General features: G+C 38.0%; 1 protein-coding gene and 2 pseudogenes across 7 annotated transcripts in view; 2 read left to right on the top strand and 1 right to left on the bottom strand.

Moving 5' to 3' along the window:
* Positions 1–24,683, bottom strand: part of KIAA0753 — a 57,683-nt gene that overhangs the window by 22,884 nt on the left and 10,116 nt on the right. For all 5 annotated transcript variants that reach the window (XM_081029068.1, XM_081029069.1, XM_081029070.1 and 2 more), the window contains exons 3-10: positions 21,909–22,515; positions 19,227–19,333; positions 17,972–18,034; positions 16,372–16,587; positions 14,212–14,422; positions 3,575–3,807; positions 2,135–2,301; positions 149–268 (exon numbers count right to left, since the gene is read on the bottom strand). In XM_081029068.1, the coding sequence (XP_080885194.1) occupies positions 149–268; positions 2,135–2,301; positions 3,575–3,807; positions 14,212–14,422; positions 16,372–16,587; positions 17,972–18,034; positions 19,227–19,333; positions 21,909–22,515 (1,724 nt within the window). The remainder of the gene's footprint in view (positions 1–148; positions 269–2,134; positions 2,302–3,574; positions 3,808–14,211; positions 14,423–16,371; positions 16,588–17,971; positions 18,035–19,226; positions 19,334–21,908; positions 22,516–24,683) is intronic.
* Positions 7,176–8,175, top strand: LOC308489242 (large ribosomal subunit protein eL8-like; annotated as a pseudogene). The gene is made up of 2 exons: positions 7,176–7,467; positions 7,631–8,175. The product of its transcript is annotated as a large ribosomal subunit protein eL8-like (transcript).
* Positions 16,779–17,267, top strand: LOC308488853 (transcription factor BTF3 homolog 4-like; annotated as a pseudogene). The gene has a single exon. The product of its transcript is annotated as a transcription factor BTF3 homolog 4-like (transcript).

Below are 24,683 nucleotides of genomic sequence, written 5' to 3' on the forward strand. Positions count from 1 at the left end.
TAAGCTGCATAGTTTGACAGAAAAGGTTAGTAACTGACATTTTAAGTAACCAACTTTATTCATAGGGAAGAGAAGAAAGAGTTTACTTTAGAATCTACGTGAAAGGGGCCCTTAGATTTTCGAAGATTTGAAAAACACCAGCACAAACCTAGCTGCTTCTTGCTCAACAGCACCTCTCAATTGACCTTGCTCTCGTGGATCTTCTTGCTGGACAGACTGCTCTTTTGTGACATCTTTGGAGCTGGAATTCACCTTTAACCATGCAGCACTGCAAAAAACAGAAAAGCATGCCTTTATAAAACCATTCACTTCATACCCAATGACTCATCAGAAGGGGCCATCTCAGAGAAGAGAAGAGCATTAAAGGAATGCTGATCCCCAGCATGGGGCCCTGAAGTGGAAACAAGTGTGAGGAAGGGCGAGCTCCTCCAGGATTCAGGCTCAGGGTTAAAGGCGAGACTTTTGCCTTTGCTTCGTGGGAGCAATCATTATTTTACATGGAAAAAAACAAACAAACAAAAAAAACCTGTCAATTACAGAATGATGAGTGAACTTCAACAAAACTCTGTTATAATATACAGATTTGGGTCATTAATTACATTCCATATTACAGAGCAATTCTGTACCTTTACGAGGCCTAACACAGCACTGAGCTAGAAGCCTTGTCCGCCCCCCTCCCCCACCCACCACACATACCATGTTTCCCCGAAAATAAGACCTAGCCGGACACAATCAGCTCTAATGTGTCTTTTGGAGCAAAAATTAATATAAGACCTGGTATTACATTATGTTATATTTACTATATTACATTTACTATGTTAGTTAATATTATATTACATTATATATCATATCATGTTACTATAATTATATTATATTAATTATTTATGTGGTGTGGTGTGGTGTGGTATTGTGTTATATTCCCAGTCTTATACTATAGTAAAATAAGACCAGGTCTTCTATTAATTTTTGTTCCAAAAGACACATTAGAGCTGATTGTCCGGCTAGATCTTATTTTCCGGGAAACACGGTACACTTTAGAAGACAATCCACTGCATATTTTTAGCTTGCAATAGACACATAAATTAATTGATATGTTTATAAGCTTACCAACTGAATTCACCATCTATACTAACACATATATAAAAATACAGAATTTAGAGCAGATAAACGAAAAAGCACATTATGAAATCAGAAGACCTGATATTAGTCCCAGGTCTGCTAGATAAGCGAGACATTCAATTTTCTAGACGTGGTTTCTTCAACACTAGAGGGAAGGCTGATAGACAAGCAGAACCATTCATTCAGAATCATTCCGTCTTAAGGGGAATCCATTGTACCAGGCTTCTTACCCTGTTTTCTGCCAGCCTCCCAAAGGACGGATCCCTTTCCACTCGCTTTTCTCCCCATATTACTGCTTTCCGCTGCCTTCCTTTTACTGTCCTACCTGCTGGTCCTTCCCACTGTGCTTGCAAGAAGTACTGTCCTATGGTAAACAAGCTCCCCTTTATTTTTAACCAATTCCCCCAAAGACTATTTCCACCTAACAGGACCCCGCTGCCCCTGGAGGACAAGACCCTGTCTCGCTCTGTGGAATGGCAGCTCCTCATTCTCCGCGTGCTATGAATGCGGATGACACGGCAATAACGTCAGCATTGTCCTAACTGTCCCTTGCAGTCAGGCAAGTATCTATGAGATTTGTATGGTTTTATAATTCATAATTATCTTCACTTGGAATTAGGATTACTTTAAAGTATTCATTCGGCGAAGATTTACTGAATGCCTACAAAGATATACTAAGGGTCAGGCATTAAACATTTAGACATACGGAAGGCACAGTTCCTGGCCTCAAGTGACTAGAATCTATTGGGTGGAGGGAAGCCCATGACCCTCCACGTGACGAATATGTCCACACGATGTCGGGGAGGCTCATCGCAAGTTACTCTGCCCAGAGTCGGACAGGAAAAGGGAACCAACGGGCTTTAAGACAAAAATGTCCCATGTATTACCCAAAGAAGCTTTTCTGTTTCATGGGAACCAAGGCTGTTGCTTTATTTGCTCTAAACAGTAGGTCACCTTTGACCTGTGGAGGGAAAATTAAATCACATACCCAAATGGCCCCTTGGACGTGACATACCATTTAGGAGAGGCTGATGGGGAGGTGGGGTTTGGAGGTATCCAAGGAGCCCTACTGTCTTTCACAGGCTGTGGATTCATTTTTAATCTGGATGAGACTGTTGTCCGTTGCAACCTGCTTTTGCTGTGAGATTGGGTTGATCTACTTTTTTCAGCTTTGTGGAATCCCTGTGAGAGATAAACATGAATTATAAAGTCAAATGGACATCAAAGAAATTGGTTTTATCCCCTGACTTACTGAAGCTTCAAGTGCCCCTACGCTATTCATGAATCCATTCAGCAAAAACCAAGCTGGAAAGCACTGTGGTAGAAAATTGGGGGAGGGTGTAAATTATACTGACACAACCATGGTTGAGGCAGGGTGGAGTAAAGGAGGTATAAAATTGGGACCCCTGACTTTGCCATCTTTTTATGTAAAATATATTTTTATATTTTTTCCTAAACAAACAAATAAACAAAAGAGGTAAACTGTAAAACATTCTTGGTTAAAAAGCTTTTAACCTCACTGAGCCTCAGGTTTCTCACCTATAAAATGGGTTTATAGAAGATTCATAGTTTCTAGAAGATGACATAGATTAATATAAGAAGAGAATGATGATGAAGGAGAGAGACATATGCCACGTAAACGGAATGAATCAGGCTACTTTAAAATACTACAGAGAACGAAGCCGTCTCTAGAGAAGTGCCCCAAGCTGAATTCATAGACTCAATCCTGACTTCCCACTGACCCACCCCCACCTCCCCGTAAGAGTCTGTGTGAAAAGGAAGAAAGACGTGACGCAAACCCACGATCAGTAACTGGTGTTAACTGCTAAACATCCTTTTTCCGGGGTCACCTGACAATGTCTCAGCTTGCTACAGAAGCCCCTGGATCGCGTCATCAAGTGGCAGTAACCACATTATTCAGGATATTTAGACCAGGAGGCAGTCTTCTGGCCCCTGGTAGGGCTTTAAGTTCAATTTTATATAAAAGCTTAAAATAGAATATAGTTTCAAGCCAGTTGGCTCCCAAAGCCATATTAAAAAATACTGACCGTAGGATGCCTTTTAATATTGAGTGGTTATTATTTATTAATATTTACCTTTAGCAGGCGCCAAATCTTAATCCTCTTACATGTCACACTTCCAAATCAGAAGCAGAAAAAACCTGAATTTTAAAACAGCTTGCCGGATTAGGACATTGGTATCAAATTAGTTAGGGTCTTACCAAGTCAGCACAAGAAAGAACACCCTGTTCTAGCAAAAATTGCTATTTTTTGTTAAAAAATATAAACAACCTAGAGCCCAGCTAAGTTAGCTTAATTTAGATATTTGGACTTAAGCGCTCTGGCATTCAAATGCCTGAGAACTCAAATCCTGGCTCCACTTCTTACTAGTCTCTGTGACCTTGGACAATGTCAGGTCAATACAAATGGGCCAAAAGAAAGAAGCGTTTTCATACTTGCTGTAGTCTTGCCGATGCCAGAGTACGTTTCTTCCTAAATGGCACCTGCTCAGTCACAGGCTTCTTTTCCATGGTATTTGTTTTGGTCAGAGTTAATGCCTCTTCTTTGAAGCTTGCATTTTGGTCTTGAGTAGATGGAGCTTCTTCCGGAAGCATATGCGCATCTAACGTATCAAACTCATTCTCCAACTTCTGGGTCACTGGAAGCTCTTTATCAGGTTGATACTTATCTATGTGGAGATTTCAGAAGGGCAAGCTGAGGGAAATGTATTTAAATCAAGTCGGTGAGAATGATTATCTACCTACCAACAGATACTCTCCAAGTATCTATCTATCTAAGCCCTGTTAAGAACTGAGTTGGTTTGTCACTAAAGCTGCTCCTCATCCTATGACTATCACACTTCTACAAGCAGAAATCTAAGGGTCACCTCCCACATTTACTCATTCACCTGGTCCCTTTGACCCTAATTCTAAAGTTGCTCTTATACGTATCTCTGCCCTTCTTGTCTTTCTGCCACTACCCAAGGTCAGGCTTGCAATATCTTGTGACTATAGTAATACCATCTCCTAACTGACCCCTTCTTTATCATCAACCATACTTTCACCAGGCTACCAGAATTGTTTTCTAAAATGTAAACATGTAAATATCACTTCTCGAAAACTTTGATGGCTTCTAATTTGGTACAGAATAAAGTCTGAACTCCATACATGACAGTCAACTAGCAATGGGAAAGGAAATAAAGCTGTCTTTATTTGAAGATGAGATAATGCTTTCCATATAGAAAATCCAAAAGAAATCTACAAATAAATTACAATTAAAAAGAGTCCAGCAATGTCTCTGGATAAAAGAAGAATAACGTACGTAAATTAGTATCATTCCCACATATCAAAATAACCAGAGAATATGTAAGAGAAAAAAAATTACCCTAAAACACTGGCAACAAGAACTATAAGGCACTAAGGAAGAAATCTAATGAAAGAGATACAAGACTTTTACATAAAAATTAAAGGTATTTTTAAAGGACATGAAAGAAGATTAAAAGAATAAATTATTTTCATGAATGAAACTGGAAAGACATCAGTTCTCCCCAAAGTAACCTATAATTTCAAATGCAAATTCAATAAAAATCCCAGTATGGTTATTTTTTGTGTGTGGATCTAAACAGGCTGATCCGAAAATTTTTATGAAGAGTAAAATCCTAAAATAGGCCAAATAATTGTGAAAAACAAGAAAGTGGGGAGCGGGACAGGGGTGGGAGTCTCATTCTACCAGAGATACAGTGTTCATTATAAAGCTGTAATAATTAAAGCAATGTGGGAGTGAATGAAGCAGGAACAGGCAGAGACCAATGAAGCAAAACGGGTATGACAATAGCAGCATGACACATCAGTGAGTGTGAATTGCTTGTTCAACGGCCGGGACTATTCCTATCCACAGGTAACAAAATAAAACAGGATCCTTGCCTCACACTGAACACTTAAATTCTAAATGGAACAAAGACCTGAGTAAAGGAAAACTTGAAAGCTCTTAGAAGAAAGTATAGAAAGAATACCTTGACAATATCAGGGCAGAAAAGGCTTTCTTAAACTCAAATATAATATTAATATATTTAAATCTAATTACACTAAGCTACAACTTCCTTTTGACAAAAAGACACCGTCAAGTCAACAGACAAGCCAGAGTTTGCAAGTAGATATCTGCAATGCATAATTAACATAGGATTAACATCCAGAAAACACAAAGAACAGCTACAAATCTATTCAGAAAAATAAACAATCCAACAAAGAAGTAAGCAAACAATAGAAACTAGCAATTTAGAGAGAAAAGCTGAACTGTCAATAAAGACATTGAAAAGGTGATCACCAGTGATCAAAAAAATCCAAATTAAAACAGTAAGGTACAATTTTACATCCACCAGATTGGGGGAGAATTTTTAATGTGAAATACCAAGTATAAACAAGGATGTGGAAAAACAAGTGCACTCACAAGCTCCTAGTACAGCAGTGAACTGGCTCAACCACTTGGGAGAGCAACTTGATTGCTCTAGAAAAGCTGAAGACTCGCCCACACTGCAACCCACAAGTTTCCCGTCTAGGACAAACTCAGCCTAGAGGAAGTCTCATATGTGTACACCAGAATACAAGAGCAAGGATATACAGAGGGTGCCAAAAAAAATGTGTACAAGTGGCCACTTTGGTCAACGTTGCTCAAGCAATAGTTCGCTGTAATCAGAAGTGTCTGGATGCTGACGGTAACCACTTTGAGCACCTCTTGTAATTGCAGAAGTCAAAAGTGACTTGTATTCATCTTTTGCTATCAGTATCTGTTGAGCCTTGCAAGCTTAATACAGTTTTTTCCTTTCTTAAAACGTGTATACATTTTTTTGGCACCCTCTGTATATACTGCACACTGTTTATAAAAGCAAAAACTAGAAACAGCCCAAATGTCCATCAGCTAAGAGCTAAAAATAAAGGATGGTATTTTCATATACAGGAAACCTATACAACAGCTAGATGAATAAATTAGAATTCACGTATCAATATGAACAAGGCTTACACACATAGGTGGGGAAGCAAACTGTAGAATGAGACTTACTGTAAGATATCACTTACATGAAATGTACAGCATCTGAGACAATACTGTGCACTGCCTATGGCTAGATACATGGGCAGTACAAGTATAAAAACAGAACAGGTCCATATTATAACCTCGGGGAGGGCTGGAGGGGAATGGAATGGGGAGAGAAATACAAAAGAAACTTCAGTTATACCTGTCATATTTTATTTCTAAAAAAAATTCTGAAGCAAATAAAGCAAAAATGCTAAAATTTGTTAAATCTGGTAGTGGATACATAGGTGTTTACTATTTTCATTCTTTTTCTGTATGTTTTAAATGGTTCATAACGGAAGGGAAATTATATTCGGATTGTTCTAACAGCAGCAGGTCAAGAGCCAGATTCAGATCCCCTGAATCACGTCTTTCATCTGGCACTTGTCAAGGCCAGGGAAGTTAGTTACACAGCAAGGAAACATAAATTGGAAAGAACACTATGATTAAATCCTCGGTCTACAATTTATTTAACCCCCCAAGGTTACATATAGCAAGCCAACTCGGACCTCTAGGCCCTGACGCCTTTTCAGTTATGATTTGCATAAATCAACATGTAAATGCAGAACAAGGTCCAGGGCAGCTGAATCTGCGGACTTTGCTAGTGGTGGGGAGGGAGCCACCGTCCTTACATATGACAAGTTACACTAGAGCCATCAACCATTCCAAGAACATTTCAGAAGCCACTACAGAAACTCACCAGCCAATAATTACATCAATCATAAGATCTAATTAGGCTCACACATACATCCCAACTGAAAAGGGCAGAGAGACGGTTTTCCACCCTTGTAGCTCCCTATGACTTCTTGAGGGTGAGGGGTAGGGAAGAGGAGACTTTAGGAAGTCAGAATGGACAAATTAGGTAGAGTGACATCTAAAACAGAAACAGAAAATGCAATCTTCTCAAATCGAGATAATAAGGGTAAGAATTAAAACACAAATAAAATAAATAAAAATAAGCGGGACAGCTCTCTCCTCTTGCTGCCCAAGATGCCAAAAGGGAAGGAGGCTAATGGGAAGAAGGTGGCACAGGGCCCTGCTGTCATGAAGAAACAAGAGGCCAAGAAAGTGATAAATCTCATTTGAGAAAAGGCCCAAGAATTTTGGCATCAGACAGGACATCCAGCCCAAAAGGGACTTCACTCACTTTGTCAAATGACCCCGGTACTTTCGGCTACAGCAGCAAAGAGCTATTCTCTATCAGCGCCTGAAAGTGCCTCCTGCCATTAACCAGCTCAACCAGGCCTTGTACCACCACACAGCTAACCGTGTTTCCCTGAAAGTTAGACCTAGCCGGACCATCAGCTCTAATGCGTCTTTTGGAGCAAAAATTAATATACAACCCGGTCTTACAGTAAAATAAGACCAGGTCTTACATAATATAAGACCGGGTTGTATATTAATTTTTGCTCCAAAAGATGCATTAGAACTGATGGTCCGGCTAGGTCTTATCTTTGGGGAAAGAGGGTAGTCATCAGGCTAATCTGGCCAACAAGTACAGCCCAGAGACAAAGCAAGAGAAGAAGCAGAGATTGTTGGCTCGGGCTGAGAAAAAACCTCCGGCAAAGAGGACGTCCCTACCAAGAAGCCGCCTGTCCTTTGAGCAAGGCCTAATACTGTCACCACTTCAGTGGAGAACAAGAAGGCTCAGCTGGTGGTGACTGCACAGGACACGGATCCCATCCAGCCGGCTGTCTTCCTGCCTGCCCTGTGCTGTAAGACGGGGTTCCCTACTACATTATCAAGGGCAAGGCCAGGCTGGAGCGTCTAGTACACAGGAAGACCTACACACTGTCACCTTCACACAGGTTAACTCGGAAAACAAAGGAACGCTGGCTAAGCGAGCAGAAGCTATCGGGACCAATTACAATGACAGATACGGTGAGATCTGCTGTCACTGGGGAGGCAATGTCCTGGGACCGAATCAGTGGCTCGCATTGCCAGGCTGGAAAAGGCAAAGGCTAAAGAACTGGCCACCAAACTGGGATGAGTGTACACTGTGCATTTTCTGTACATAAAAATAATAAAAACTCTCCTTCAAAAAAAAAAAAAAGAAAGAAAAGGAGGGCTACTACATACGGGGAGGCGGGAGGATATATTAAATTATTAAATTTGCAAAGAGGCTAACTATATCTAACTACACCCCGATTTGTAACACAGACAATAACAATGATTATTATCTCTCACATCTGCACAAAACTTTTTTCAGTTTATGACATAATTCACATTCACATTGGAGCCTCACCATGACACACAGAGCAGGCAGGACAATGACCAGTACAATTTTTCAGATGAAGAAATAACAGTGAAGTGTTTTCCGCAAGGTCACAAAGAGTAAGCAGCAGAGCCACATCTTGTGACTTTGGTCCAGGGCTAGAACCATTTATCCTGCCCTGTCAGGGAGGATAGAGTTGTTCCACATAAATGCATTTTCCAAATAACTGAAACTTATTTCTTTATGACCACATAAAGAAGCTTTACTTTTTAAAAAATTGACAAAACTCATGTTTAAATGGCTACCAAAGATTTGTTTTCTCAGAATATGCCTGATATAATCTAGCTTTTCTTTATAATTTGATATATTATTATGAAACAACACCCTACATTAATAGCACTTAGTAATTATGTAATTTGCTACTTACAACAGCAAAGTCAGTCACACAGCATAAGGACTATCATCCCCATTCTACAGATGAAAAAAATTGAGGTTTCGAGAGATGAAGTCATTAATCCAGGATCACAAACTAGCAGAGCCGAGACTAGAAGTGAGGTCACCCTGGTCCCAGGGTGGTCTATCTTCCTGCTTTCTTATTGTTTCTAAGGTGAGTTTTAGATTAGCAGGGTTTCCAACTTCTCTCTGAAGCTGGTCCTCATTTTTCACTAATCAGTTATGGGCACATCTAATCTCCTAACTCATTTAGGAAACACATCTCTATGTGCAGGCATAGAAAGTTCTCCACATTTCCTCCAGAGTATAAGTCAGTCCCCAACACCAGAACTCAAACTACCATGATTTGCTGCTCAAAAGCCTTTTCTTATTCAATCACACCTCTTGGTAGAGTCTCTCACTTAAGGGCCTAACTATGTGCCGGACTGGTCACGGAGGGCATCACAGCAAATAGACATAATACTGGTCCTGAAGGGAAAGGCTGGCAAAGGCAGACACTATACTAGTTCTAACTGCCAACAAACGAAGTATCACGTTATAGTGGATAAACCTGTAACAGTAATCCAGTAAATTAGGCTTTGTTACATTCATGTTAGAGGTGCTGCATTAAACTATTAAGGCTGCACAAAATTAGTGGCAGATTGAGAAATAAATCAAATGAAAACTGGACTGATGTATAACTGTCAAATCAGTAGAGGAAACAAAACGAAACAAGAAAACCTTCATTAATATAGTAAATTACAACAAAGGAAAAAAACTTGGCAAATGACAAACATAAAATAAGGCAGGAAGAGGTTCAAATGTATCAATCTCAGCAAATGTACGTTAAACACAGAACTCTACATCAGGTTTAAAGACATCAACAATAAACTATTTAAGACTTTCTTAAAATAAAACAGCAAAAGAAGACTGAACATAAAGGAATGGAAAATGTTATTCTAAGTGAATGTCAAACAAGTTAGGTAGATGAAGCAATATTAATACCAAACAAAACATAATTCAAGTCAGTAACATTAAAAAAGACAAAGAAATATTTAATAATAATAACATATAAAATCCACCAAAAAAATGAATAGTCAGGAACTCTTATGCATCTAACAGCACAATTCCAAAATATACAAAACAAAAATGAATAAAAATACAGTGAGAAATTAAGGAAGTCTCAAGTATCATAAGAGACTAACATACCTTTATATTAGTCATCTATAGATCAAGTAAATTAAACCAGAAAACTATAGAAGAAAAAGAAATAAAGATTGCAAAGGAGGAAATCAACCAATGATTATTTGTAGGTGAGATGATTATATACATAGCAAAACACAAATAATCTAGATAAATTATTAGAAATAAATTAGTTTAGCAAGGTTGCTAGGTATAAGACCAATATACAAGATCAATTGTATGTCTATACATCAGCAATATACATTAAAAATTAAATTTTTAAAGAGACATCATTTACAAGAGTATTGAAAATAGCAATACCAAAGGATAAATTAAACACGAACAAAACCACATACACACAAACACACACACACACACACACACACACACACACACACACAGAAAATAAATTGCTGAGAATATTTAAAGACAACCTAAATAAATGGAGGGATACACCATGTTTGAGGGCTGGGGAATTCAATGTTGTAAAAATATCAACTCCTCATCAAAATTCCAATAGGCTGTTTTTTGTTGTTTTCAGGGGTGGGGGTTGGGGGGATGGAAATTGATAAATTCTGATTCTAAAATTTCTATGGAAGTACCAAGGGTCAAGGTTAGCCAAGATATTCTGGAAGAAGAACAGGTGGCAAAGCTATTCCACATATCAATGCTTAGAATAATTAAGATAGTGTACACCAGCATAAGAACCAACAATTAGATCAATGGAAGGGATCAGGGGTCCAAGAAACTGACCCACACATACGGAGGGTGCCAAAAAAATGTATACACATTTTAAGAAAGGAAAACTATATTAAAATTGTAATACTCAGTATATACCAACAACAAAAGGTGAACACAAGTCACATTTGACTTCTGCAATTACAAGAGGTGCTCAAAGTGGTTACCATCAGCATCGAGACACTTTTGATTATGGTGAACTACTGCTTGAGCAACACTGACCAAAGTGGCCACTTGTATACATTTTTTTGGCACCCCCAGTATGTGGATAGTTGCTTTATGCAAAAGTGGCATTTTGGGGGAAAATTAAACATTTCCACAAATAGTGCTAGCTCAACTGGATATGTACGTGGAAGAAAATGAAACTTTTTTCTAGGAAATAACATAGAAAACTGTCTTCCTAACTTTGGCATAGGGAAAAGCTTCTTAAACAGGATACAAAAAAAAAAGATACAAAAACAAAAAGCAGAAAAGACTGCTACACTGGATTACAGTATAATTAAGAATCTGTTCATCAAAAGACACCACTGCAACATTTAAAAGCAAACTACATCATATTTTTATTAAGATATTTACCATACAGATAACAGAAAGGTTCCTTATGCAGAATACCCCTACAAAGAACTCCTACAATCAATAAAAAGTAAAGGAGAGAGAGGAAGGAAGGGAAAGAGAAAGTGAAAGATAGAAAGAGACGAGGGAGGGAGGAGTGGGTAAGAGACTTGAACTGGCATTTCACAAAGGAAGACACGTAAATAAATGGCCTATAAATATATGAAAAAGTACTCACACCATCACTCATCCAGAAAATTGTAAATTAAAACCTCAATGACAGCCTTAAGCACCAACCAGGTGGCTACAATTTAAAAGACTAATCATAATAAGTGTTGACAAGTATGTGTAGCAACTGTTCTCATACATTGTTGGCTGGAATGTAAAATAATAAAACTACTTTAAAAAATCTTCACCTACTACAGTTGAACAAACACATACCCTGTGACATACCAATTATACTCCTGAGAATATACTCAAAAGAGACACATGTACACATGTACCAAAAGACATATATAAGAACAATAAATCATAGCAGTTTTCTTCATAATTGCCCAAATATGGAAAAAATTCAATAATTAAAACAACTGAATAAATTGTGATATATTCTACAATGGAATGCAGTAATGAACATAAACAAATCACAGTTACACAAACAGAATAGATGAATCTCACAAAGTGTTAAGTGAAAGAAGCCAGTCCCAAGAAAATACCTAATTACGTAATTCTATTTTTATAAAGTTCCAAATCAGGCAAAACGAAAGTATGGCATTAAAAATCCGAGTAACGGTTAATCTGGGGAAGGAGGTAGGGGGTAGAGATTGAAAGAGGGTACGGGGGGATTTCTTAGTGGTCATAACGTTCTATTTCTTGAATTGAGCAGTGATTGAACAGATGTTTGTTTTCTGAGAATTAATTGAGCCGTAAGTTTATATCGTGTGTATTTTTCTATGTATATTCCACTGGTTTACTGGATTAAGCCAAACTCTGGTATAAATAGCATAGTAAAAAAAAATCAGTATTAAAAATTTAAAACTATTTTAAAACACTATCAATACATATATATACCTCTTGTCAGTTTAACTGAGAAAAAGAAAAAAGGAGAGGAAAAGGAAATCTCTTAGCAAAACAGGAACAGAAGAAAATTTTCTTAATTTCATATTCAGATCTGCCAAAACCAACAGTGAGCATTATATAGGAAGAAGCATTTCCATTAAATCTGGGGAGGAAGTGATGTCCACCATTATACCTAACTATTACTCAGTATTATTCTGAATTAAAACCCATTAAATAAAACAGAAAGAGAAAAGAGAAAAAGCATAAAAATTGCAAATAGAGAGGCAAAACTTTACTTATTCGTAAGTAATCTCATCTATCTGGAAAAATACAAAAGAATTAACTAACAAAATTTCGTATTTCATCAACTCTAAAACATCAAGTGTAAGACATATTATTTTATGTACCAATAGAAAATTTTTGAAATATTTCCAATTAACTGTAAGGTAGCATCAATTCAAGAATATATCCCAATTTTGGAAATGTCCAAATGTATACTTTATCATAACAAATTAAAGACTTCAGCAAGCTGCCAGATATAAGAGCAATGTGCAAATCCAACAGCTCTCCTCAAAGTAGCAATAACCAATTTCAAAATGTAATAAAAAGAAGATCTCACAATAGCAACAAAAACCATAAAATATAAAAACTGGAAATAAACCTAACGAGAAATTTAGGAATTCCTATGTATTCCTATGTCAGGAATTCTTATATGCAGAAAATTATAAAATTCAACTACAGGAATGGAAAAAGGGCATGAATAAATTGATGAGACAGCTTCATATTGTAAAGATGTCATTTCTCTCCCAATTAATCTATGAACTCAGTGTAATACCCATCAAAATCTAGACATCATTTTTCATAGAACTTGACAAGCTCATTTTAAATTCCTCTGAAGATACGCAATCTCCATCAGCAAAATTTTGAAAAAGAAGAACAAAGAGGGAAGAACTGCTTCACGCAATATTAAAATATATAAGAAAGAATGATGATTTTGCCTACGAAATTAAGTTTCTATACCAGAAAACGTATCAACAAATTTCAAAACTAAGCAACTAAGAGAATATTTGTAATATATGTAAACAAAAAAGAATTAAGGTCCAGAATATATAAAATAACTTCTATATATCCATAAGCAAAAGAGGGCAGGGAGAGGGCAAAGGCTATAAATAGACAAATTGCAGAAGAGGAAAGAAACATGGATAAGGAACACATGAGAGGAACAAAATCTTCCTCACTGGAAATCAGGGGAATGCAATATAAAGCAGTAAGATACCATTTTCTGCTGAGACATTAGAAACATTTTTTAATTTCATTATATAAAGCAGTTGGCAAGGATATGAGAAAATATATACGGATGGTCACTGCTAACAGAACATAACTGTATGCCCATTTTCAAGGGCAAGTCGACAGTATCTGTTTAAAAGTGCACACCACATAAGCAAGCAATTCCACTTCCTGAAATAACAAAAATGTATTACCTATGTCAAAAAAACACATAAATATCAAATGTGTGTGTATATGCATATATCATTAAAATGAAAATAAACTTTAAAGGCAGGGGGTGGGGGGGTCTCTAACTTTCTCCTCTGTGGGAACTTACTTTGGGTAGCCCAAATGCTATGATGTAGGAAAACGGAATTTACTTTTTCATCCTCCTCTATGGAAGAATAAATACTCCAGCCTCCAGCCTGAGAAAACATCTTGGTGACTATTCACTTATCCTCGCTCAAGGACACCTATTGTGGACTAGGTTTTAAATCCTCACTTTCTCCTCAGTGTTGCAAATGTTACAGTACAGGTAATTCTAAAGAATGAAATACCTTGCAAGAAACACTTTAAGACACATACCAGCAAGAAGCTTCTTTGCCACGGAAGGTCGTCTTGTTGCCTGTGGAAATATCTCCTTTGCTACAAGGCGTCTCCTCTCGTTCTTTGGCGATGCGCTTCGCTGTCTCTCTAGGGCCCTTTGGCTACCGACAGGAAATCCACTCCGAACTTCAGTGAAACATTTCTTCACCTTTTTTGGTGACAGTTTCTTTTCCAGGAGGGATTCCAAAGCCTGCCATAAAACAGTCAATTATTCTCTTAGTTTAACTCTTAGTGATTAAAAAGTCTGACTTTTAATCACAAAACTGAAAATGAGGACTCTAGAGAAATGTGTTATTAAATGGCTATTTCCAATGGTTAATGAAATATTGCTGGATTTAATTTTAAAACTTTATTATTTAGGCTATCTAATTAATTAATAAAAGGAATTCTGCATGTTCTTTTACACATTTAGCTCACTAAAACCAACAGCGAAAAACATAAAGAATATGACTAGTTTTAAAGGCATCCAAATCCTAAAATTAAGGGTCACTATTTTAGGCACTTACCATAGTCTTCAGAATATAATCCTTCATGCTTTAAAAGCATTTTAATTCTTAATGAAAACCTCATAAACTCAAATACTACTTTAAGTGGGCAGACTACATTTAATATACATTTTTATAAACTATAGGAAACTTTGCAAGTCCAATGGCTTTGGTCACTCCTGTACTAACGGTAGGAGATCTGTGTCCCCCCTTTCTAAAGGAGGAATATCCTCTAATAAATACCCAATTACTCATTACCAGGCAGCAAGGGCTTGGTCTCCATCTGGTCAGTACAAATTAAGGACAAGTGAACACGGCCAGGGAGATTTAGTTCAGATGACAGTAAGACAATGCGAAAATCACAACTTATGAGATGCTGCAGTACAAGAAGAAAGAATAAATTTTTTGCAATACTGAATATTTTCAAAAGTAGGAGAGATAAACATTATGTTTAAGAAATCTTATGTTAAGGGACTCTTGTTCAAAATTTGGGGAAGGGTAGAAATCTCTTCAAATCCTTTCTAGGATTATGGAGCTATGCCCTCTAAATGAAATCATTTTGGCCAATAAGTTTTCTTATGGATAAGTTTAAAAAGCATCACATGACTTGATATACTATCTAAAGGTCTGCATTTGACAATACCATTCCTGATAGTGAGTTCTATATACACGAATGTAACCAGTACAAATCACAAACATACGATGTGCTGGATAAGGAAACTGTAAAAGTAGAAGGGGACTTACAGACCACCAAGGGCTTGTTAATGGTAGAACTGGTATGTCAGTGAGTCCACAATTCTCTCCACTATAGCACCTTCCTTCTACAGCTAACAGTTTACTATGTCACACTAACATAAAGGTCGTCTTTTAATTGGTGGATGACAATGTGTGGTACAGTGAAAATGAGAGTGGTGTGGGAGTCAGAAGATAGGAATTTAATTCCCAGCTCTCAAGAGAAGTAACTGTGTCATCTCTCTGACCTTTGCTTTTTAAAATTTTATCTGTAAAACAGTGGTAATAAAACCTACTGCAAATCACAGCACTGCAGTAAAGATGAAATGGGAAAATGTGGTAGCACTCTGTGAACTTCAGAGAACTATAAAGATTTAAGGGTATATTGTTTCTGCTGTCTTTGTTACCAATAAGAACTAAGAGCACTATTCATTCCTGACTAGTACATGTCAGTTGTGATTTCCATAAGTCTCTAGTCATATCACGAGACTTGAGGCTCTGCTTCCATATATCTTTGTCTCTTCTTTTCAAGAAATCTATCTAGACTATGCAGATATTCTAATCAAAGCACTAATCTAAGAGTGCTTCACTTTTCCTTTCCTATGCTAATAAATTCTTTATTAAATGGCACGATCAGAGAATGGAAAATTGTATTTAATTAAAGGACCTGGCTAAGAGGTATTGTATGTTTTAGCCACCAATTCCCAAAGAAGTGAAATACAATGTTACAGACTGGACTGTAAAAACAATAAAATGAAAATGAAGTGCTTCTTTTGCCCTCCTAAAGCTTTCATTTACTAGGTGCAGCAGCTCTCTCTGTCTTGTAGTCTGCATAAATCCCAATGAAACTTGGAGGTGATAAACATGACTTCCCTGCTTGGAAACAATGCACTTCTAACAAAAGTTAGAGTCAATTTCATACCTCAATTTGTTGCAGGATATCTATCACCACATCCGGGACAGAAGAATCAGCATTCAGCTTGGCAGAACAGAGTGACAGCTGGCGGATAAGGCTGCCCAGCTCCCTACACCGAGCAGAAACTGAGTGCTCCCCTTGGTCAGTAAACTGAGTCACAAACATCTGTAAGGCCCGAATGGCTCCACGATGGGCAGCTGCCAGCCTGGACATTGCCCATGACTGGCAATAAATGAAATGTGAGAAGTTATTTCAATATTCAGAACTTCTTGACATGAACCCAACCCCCAAGAATATTTACAGGAGGCAGCCATCTTGTTCTTGCTGCGTGCTGGTGTTGGAGGACCCTCCCTGCTTCAGATTTACGAACAGCATGAATCAAGAAAAGTGAGCCAAACTTTAGGCTCAGGTCCAGCTAGGGGGCAAGGGTACAGCTCTCAGAAAGAAGGTGGTACACGGAACAGCTACAGCTGATGACAAAAATCTTGAGAGTTCTCTAAAAAAACCTGGCTGTGAATAACGTAGCTGGTATTGAAGAGGTGAATATGATGAATGATGGGACAGTCCTTCATTTCAACAATCCCGAAGTCCAAGCTTGCCTTTCTGCTAACAACTTTGCACTTACTGGTCATGCAGAGGCCAAACCAATCGCAGAAATGCTTCCTGGAATATTAAATCGACTTGGTGCTCACAGCTTAACAACTCTTAGGAAGTTAGCTGAACAGTTCCCTTGGCAAGTGTTGGAAGAGCAAAGCACCAAAACCAGAAAATATTGAAGAGGAGGATGATGATGTTCCATATCTCGTAGAAAATTCTGATGAGGCATCCAAAAATAAAGCTAACTAAAATCTCTTCTGGTTTTTGGAAGCTGGCATGGACTAGATTTAACAGATCAGCTATGTGGTTCCAAAGTTTTACAGACACAGAGCACATCAACTGTTACTAGTTCAGTAATAGAAATATTTTGTATATTAATAATGGGGTTTGTTCAGCAATTTTTGGTCATTTGATTTCGCATTTTGCACTTCTTCCCAGGATCTATTTTTTCGGTCAAAATACAAAGTATTGGGGCAATTTGAGGGTGTTTTGATTTTTGATTCGTGGCTTTTTGTTTTTTTGTTGGGGTATTTTTGGTGTGTTTATGTTCATGCATGCGTGTGGATATGTGTGTATACAGTGGAGAGCAAATTGGAAAACAGTTCCATTTATCCTCCTCCTTCCCCCAATAGAAAGAAAACAAATCTTTACATTTGGGGGGGAAAGAATATTTACAGTCTATTTTCTTTCTATATCGAACTATTTCCATTGTGAAAATGTTTTCATAGTAAAGGGAATTATGAAGTTTAAAGTTTTTCTAATGACAAAGTCTTCTCTTTGTTATTCTGTTTCTTACACGAGCAGCAAGAATGAAAACCTACTTTCAGACCCTGTTCCTTGGAAGGTGACCCCAAATTCAGAATACTTAAGCTGCCCATGCCCTCACTAATAGGTTTCTATAAGCACTTAAGACAGTATTAGTGATGAGAACACACACAAAATACTAACAAAACACTGGAAATCTAATTTATGAATAATAAGTATTAATCGTAATTAAATTGTATCATACCTTCTTAGTGTGTTTAATTTTATGTGGACTCAATTTATCCAATTCTTCCTGGATTTCTTTAACCTGTTTTGTGAAGGGGGAAAAACGAAAACTTCATACCTTTCCACTGATCTTTTCCCACTTATCCTTTGAAATGAACAAAGCTTGTCTTGTCCAAATATAACCATTATCAACTCAAGTCACTTGAAAATGAGACAAGGCTCTTCATTCATGAACCTAAAAAGAGTTACTGGTTTCCAATCGGGGATGGTGAATGAAGGACAGTGTTCACCTTCTATCCGTTGGTCCCCAACGCAATAGGAATTTAGCATGAAGGAGTGAAGGTGGAGGTGACTCTGGAAAGGTAGGAGAGCCACATCATGAAGTCTTCAGTGCCACGCCAAAGGGTTTAGCTTTCATCCTCTGTGTTACAGAGCAGCCAACTGAAGTCTTTTAAGCAGAGGTCTGACATGGTAAGATGCGAGCTTTACAACAATCTCTATGGTAGCAATGTAGAGTAAGGACTGAAGCAAAACCCCCCAAAGAAATACAGAACAAAATCCAACTCAGGCATTTTCTTTTAAATGTAAAGGTCCAGTTTTGGGTTCAAGAGATAAGGCCAACATGTGACTTCAGTAACCAGAAATGAGTTAAAGACTTACTAATGAGTAAGGCATTAAAGTTAGAACAAGCATTTTTAAAAATCTACTTGTAATGTAAACAATATAAATGTCTGTTTATCAGCCTCTAAATGTGCCCTGAAAGACCCTTAACATGGTCTTCATTCTTTACTATTTAATAAAGATAATCAAATCATTTACCATTACTAAGCTTCTAGTAAATTATAAACGCGAGACAGATGGGAAAACTAACAAGGTCTTCTAAGACCTTTCTTCTAAGACTAATGTTCCTAACTGGGGACCAAGGGTTTTAGGGTAACTGATCCCCTTGACTTCATCTGCAAAAATATGTGCTGTATAAACATTTGTTCTGGGGAAAGGACCCGTGGCTTTTAGTAGATTCTCTGACACCAAAGAGTTGAAAACCACTATTTAAAGAATTTCAGCACAGATCGGTAATACACAAACGCACATAAAGGCAGATGACAAAAAGAAAAAGAACATTTGCGTGTTCAGGAAATTGAGTCTCACAAACACATCAGAATTCATAGGATACTTTGGTGCTAATAATCCTGAGACAAAAGGAAAACTGGACCTCTCTGAGGATGTAATACCCAAGGCTAAATGTGCTGCACGGACCCCCCTGCTTTCCGTACCTGCTGCTGGAGGACATAGAGTGTTCGGGCAGAACGAACGGCTTGTTCCTGCCTCCGGACACGGACTCGCCGCTGCTCCTCTGGATCCAAGGTTTCTTCCATTCTATCTAAAAATACCCCCCCCCCAAAAAAAGTGGATTATAAACCAAATACATAAACTTAGAAAAATGTCAATTACTCAAACAGATAATAAAGTTGAAGACCTCTATTTTAGTAAGGTAAAAAAATGAGGCTATCCTAACAATACATGTCATTTGTCAGCAGTCACGAAATCAGGAATGAGTGGGGCTGGGTACTGACTCAGAGATGGAAGGGACACGAAGACATTCACTAGGTCGAGCTCCCTTCTTTGCAGGAATTCCCTGAACCAAACCCCACAGGACAGCCTAGTCTACTGTGAAGCACCTCTTGCTATTTTAGAATTCTTTATATTGAGCCAAAATCTGTCGTGCTTTCTATGTTTTCAAAAACCCTTTATTGTCCTATTTTTATGTTTAGCAAGATTTCTTTTACACTTTCTTATCTTGAATCCAAAAGAGAAATCCTTTCTCCAGCGTATTAAGATTATATGAATGTCCAAAGACTTTATAGATTTGTCAGGAAGCAGAACCTCGTTTACACAGAAAATACACCACATTGTCAAAAGATTAGTTCAAAGAAATTGTTTCTGGCAGATTGCCTGAGGGATATGCAACCAATCCATTCCTCCCATTCAGTGGTCTTCACATAGGTTTACACAAAATGAATTCTTATGTAAAACTCCAACATAGAAGTCCGATGAAAGCAGTGCTTTATTAGTATAGGTGTATTTTATAAATTCAGATCTCCAATATTTACTCATTGAAAACTCAACTAATGAAAATAGTTTTGAAGAAATCAGAAATTTGAACTCAGGAGTTGTGGGCACAGATGCTGTCTGAGGGGCCTACAAGCCAAACCGCTTCTGTCTCTTGTTGGGGCTGCGCAACATGGAGAGACTCCAACTCACATACTCATACGAGGATCAGTGGTAGCAGGCCCAGGCACGGTTTTAACTGCTCACCTCACAGATGGTTCTGATGCAACCAGTCTGCAGAGCAGCGCGGGGAAAGCACAATTGGGTATTTGGGGGCTACTGAAAGGGTGGGCTGCAGAAAGGGGCCATCGCAAACTATTACCAGTCCACGACAAGCTAAGTGCAGAAATCAACTGTATGCATTTACAGGTTTTTATAGCAATATGCCATTTTTCGTGACACTTTTATGATAGTCTAGAAAGTACTGATTTGTGACAGATTGGCATTTTTAACCAAAACAAAACTAAAAGACACGCAACCCCGGAGTTTGGGGAGCTCTGCTCTAAAGGTTCCCCCCGTAGCTGGCCACATGATCAGAGCAGTGGGCCCCGTAGCTTTGTTCCCCTGGGAGCAAGGCTTCTGCCAAAGCCTGCCACAGACAGACAGTGAGGAATGCTACAAGAAACAAGCATGACGCTCCTGGTATCCGACACAGGAACGTTTTCGAATTGTTCATATTACACAACATACACTTTATGAAGACCCGCAGTAGACATTTTTTCTGACCTGAATACTATGTGCAATAATTGTTTTCCTTCCACAATTGTTTTTTCTGTTTTAGACTTCGTAAATTCTGCAACTGATCACATTTTCCCCTTTAGCTGGCTGCGAGAAAGCTCAAAAACAAATCTGTAGTCCATCCCTAATAAATTTGAGTTTTCCTTTCCTTATTTTTTCCTGTGCTGCAATATCCTCACTTACATGTTTGTTCTATCTTGTTCAACCACAGGTATTATTGTAAGGCACCTAACTTCTTCATGTAACATGCAGATATGTACGTATGCGTATATAAATTAATTTCAAAATGCAAAAGGCCATTACAGACTATGCACTATCCTAGCATGGTAGTTCCTTGGGATGCTCAACTCCCTACTCCTTGCATTCTCAGCTGGGCTTGATCCCCTGCTTGTTAGCTATGGTAACCCTAAATTCTCCACGAGGAACCAATCCTCTATTCTCTCGGGAAGCACAAGGGTAGGCAGAGAGAACACTGAAGAGTTGCAGAAAACAGTATATGGTAATTGCACACCTTCCTTTCTAATCTGTCATCAGATTTTACACATACCCACCACCTCCCTGTCACTGCTGTGTATTCATCTAAACGTTGCCTAAATTAGAACTGCTTTCCTCTGTAATATACATATACTACGCTCTTTTCTGAACAAGTTAAAAATAATTTTGTCAAAAGGACTTCTGGATAAAGAAGCAAAACATTACAGGACAATTTGCACTCTGGTGCCAGAAGACCTAAGGTTCAGACAGCAGGTACCCCAACTGCTAGGTTGGGCCCCAGGTTGGTCAATTACCAAGTGCAGCGTATGGGAAAGGAGCTATCATGTGCCTCTGAAAGAGGGGCTAGCGCAGAGCAAAGTCTTCAGAAAAAAAGACATTAGTCAAACTCAAAGCCCAGTTGTCTGGTCATGAGTGCTCCCTCTAGTGACAGAAGGAGGGAGTGAAATCTGATGGGGGCAGGGGTCACAAAGGAATGTATGAGGTTGGTGCAAAGGTAATTGTGCTTTTTGCAATTGTTAACCTTTTGAACCGCCATTACTTTTACATCAGTCTAATATTTGAACTATCCCACTCTCGTGGCATCTCTTCAAAGTGAACAATCCAATTGTTCTCACCTTTTATAGTTACTTCTTCAATTTTATGAATACAACTGCTCAATTCTTTCTGGAGTCGCTGAACTTCTAGGAGGCTTTTGTGGTCACCTGTCCTGGCAGGCGGCTGAAGTTCTGCATCATGGGTGGTCGGCAAATTCGGCACGGTCAGATCTGACTGTCCTGGATGAGATGTGTACAGGTATACCTTGGCACCTGAGCTGGAAGTTTCCACTTTGGATGGCTGGTGGCTGCAATGACAGACTTCTTGACTCTTCGACTCCTTCCTTTCCACCCTATGGTCTGATACTTGACGGTCAGTGTGTCCACATCTCTGAGGGATTTGGGGCTGACTTCTGAGATGATGCGCTTTTATATGTTCTTCCAATTGTCTTCGTTTCACATCTCTTTTGGCTAGATGGACAGCATAGCTAAGTCTCTCTTCCGATATGACAGAAAATGAAACAGAACTGCTTAGGTCAGGACCATCTCTAAAATCCAAATCTTTACAATGGTACGACTCATTGTACGAGTGCTTCAGTTTTTCAATTCTGATTGCATGTGGGCAAGAATAGCGGATTGCCAAATTGCTTGAATGTGTAGGAACATTCTTATTAAACTGCAGCTGGTTCTTTAAAAAAAATAAATAAAAGTAAGCGCTCATTAGAAAAACAACATATTGCATAGTTGGTATATGTCTACAATCCAGTTTCTAAAATTTCACCCACACAATTATTAGTGCTAAGACGTATATTTCTCTTTTGTTAAATCAGCCACTCTCATACACCCCTGAATACATCACATACTCCTGGTTCTATCTATCCTACGATCACTCAGACCCACAGTATTATCCTTCCGTTTACTAATAGCATACCAGGATCTTCCTCTAAACATCAACCCAGAAAGCTTCAAGCAGCAACCAGTAAGTTCCCCAACACCCCGGAGATGGACTTCTGTCCTATTTCAAAATATCAGCTTCCATCAAGTGACCAATACATTCCATTACAAACATGCTTAAAAGCTGCTCCCAGATACACCACACAGCGACATAGGACCTAGGCCATTTATAAAACTTCTTCGGGTCTTGCTGAGATTTTTCATCTGGTGGTTGGACCACATCTTTTTTCCTGCACCTCAGTTCATCTTGCTCTAAACAGTCCACTTACACCGTCTTATGCAGGCTTAAGTTTCTGTTCCAATCATAGTTTTGATTCATTTTTTTCACTTAGCAAAGATAGGCATGTTTCCAAATTCCCAGTTTTCATTTTCATTATTACATTTCCAAAATCCAATTAATGGCCTTTTCATGCTTAACCTAACTATAATTTGCTATTAAACATTTAGATTGTTCCAGTTTTTCCACTAATTGAAATATTATTTCAATTAATATCGCCATGCATTTATTTTTTTCTTTCCTCTTTTCAAACTATTTCCGTGGGATAAACTATCTGTTCTGGGATTACTAGGTCAAATGCAACAAACAATTCTATAGCTTTGGGTCTGTCAACGGATGAACTAATGAAGCGTGTGCTGTGATGCCTTTATCTAAGGAATGCCCCCCCACCCCAACGCTCACAATAAAGTATTTTATATAATCACGTGTGTGAAGAGTGTATTTAAAATAAACCCATTGTGGTAAAACTTCAGAAAAGTATTTTAGAAAAAAAGTTGTTAGTAGAGGTTATGAGACAGAAAAATAAAACAGTTACCATCTGAAGGGTGTACAGACTGATGAACAACATTGGAAACTTACAGCCTTATGTGGAGAAAGTCTTTTCCCCCAAAATATTAATAAAAACAACCTAAATTACCTGGGTGGTTTGATGAAAGTACTAGAAAAAAATATGCATGAATTCCTCTTTAACCTGTAGGGAAAGGCTTTCTAACTATGACTCAAAATCCATGTGCAATAAAAGAAAAAAGTGATAGATTTTACTACAATAAAATAATTATAAAAAAAAACTGCTACCTGTTTTCTATGGTTAAAAAAACACCACAAAGTCAAAAAAGAAATGAAAACTGGAAGAAAAATATTTGTGACTACAAAGGGTTCCCTACATACAAGGAAATCTTAAAAATTAAGGTGAAAAAAAGATCAGAACTAAATAGAAAGTGGGAAAAACACATGAATAGACAATTTACCAAAAATATACATCAACATGGCCCTAAGACACATAAAAAGTTGGTTGATCTCATGAAATACAATCTAAAAAAAACACTGAAATAGCAACAGATTAGCAAAATTGAAAGGTATGACCACACATGCTGTTGGCGAGGCTGTGGGAAAACAGACACTCTGATAGAGTGCTGGTGGGAATGCAAATTGATACAACCTTAGGGAGGGGAACTTGCTAGTATCTAACGAAATTACATATATGTTTACTAAGTATCCCAGCCGTCTCACTTCTGGGAATTTTTCTGAAGATACACTTCCATCAGTACCTACGCACAGATTACTCACTGCTATATTGTTTACAATTGCAAAGTACTAGAATCAACCTAAATGCCCATGTAAGAGAATGACTGAATAAAGTTTGCTATGTCCACACAAAGGAATACTGTGAAAATGTAAACAAAAGAATGAGGACCATCTCTATGAATTTCTCTGTGAACTGACGTGGAGGGATTGCTCAGATATGTTGCGCAGTGAAAAGAGCAAAGTGCAAAAAGAGTATCTGTAATATACTACCCTTCAGAAAAGCAGAGAAATATTTCATGAGAAAATGTACATGCATCTGATCATTTGTGCAAAAAGAAACACAGGAAAAAAAACCAGAGACTATTATGATCAGGTATATA

Source organism: Rhinolophus hipposideros (genome assembly GCF_964194185.1).
Source record: "Rhinolophus hipposideros genome assembly, chromosome: 20".
Lineage (NCBI taxonomy): Eukaryota > Metazoa > Chordata > Mammalia > Chiroptera > Rhinolophidae > Rhinolophus > Rhinolophus hipposideros.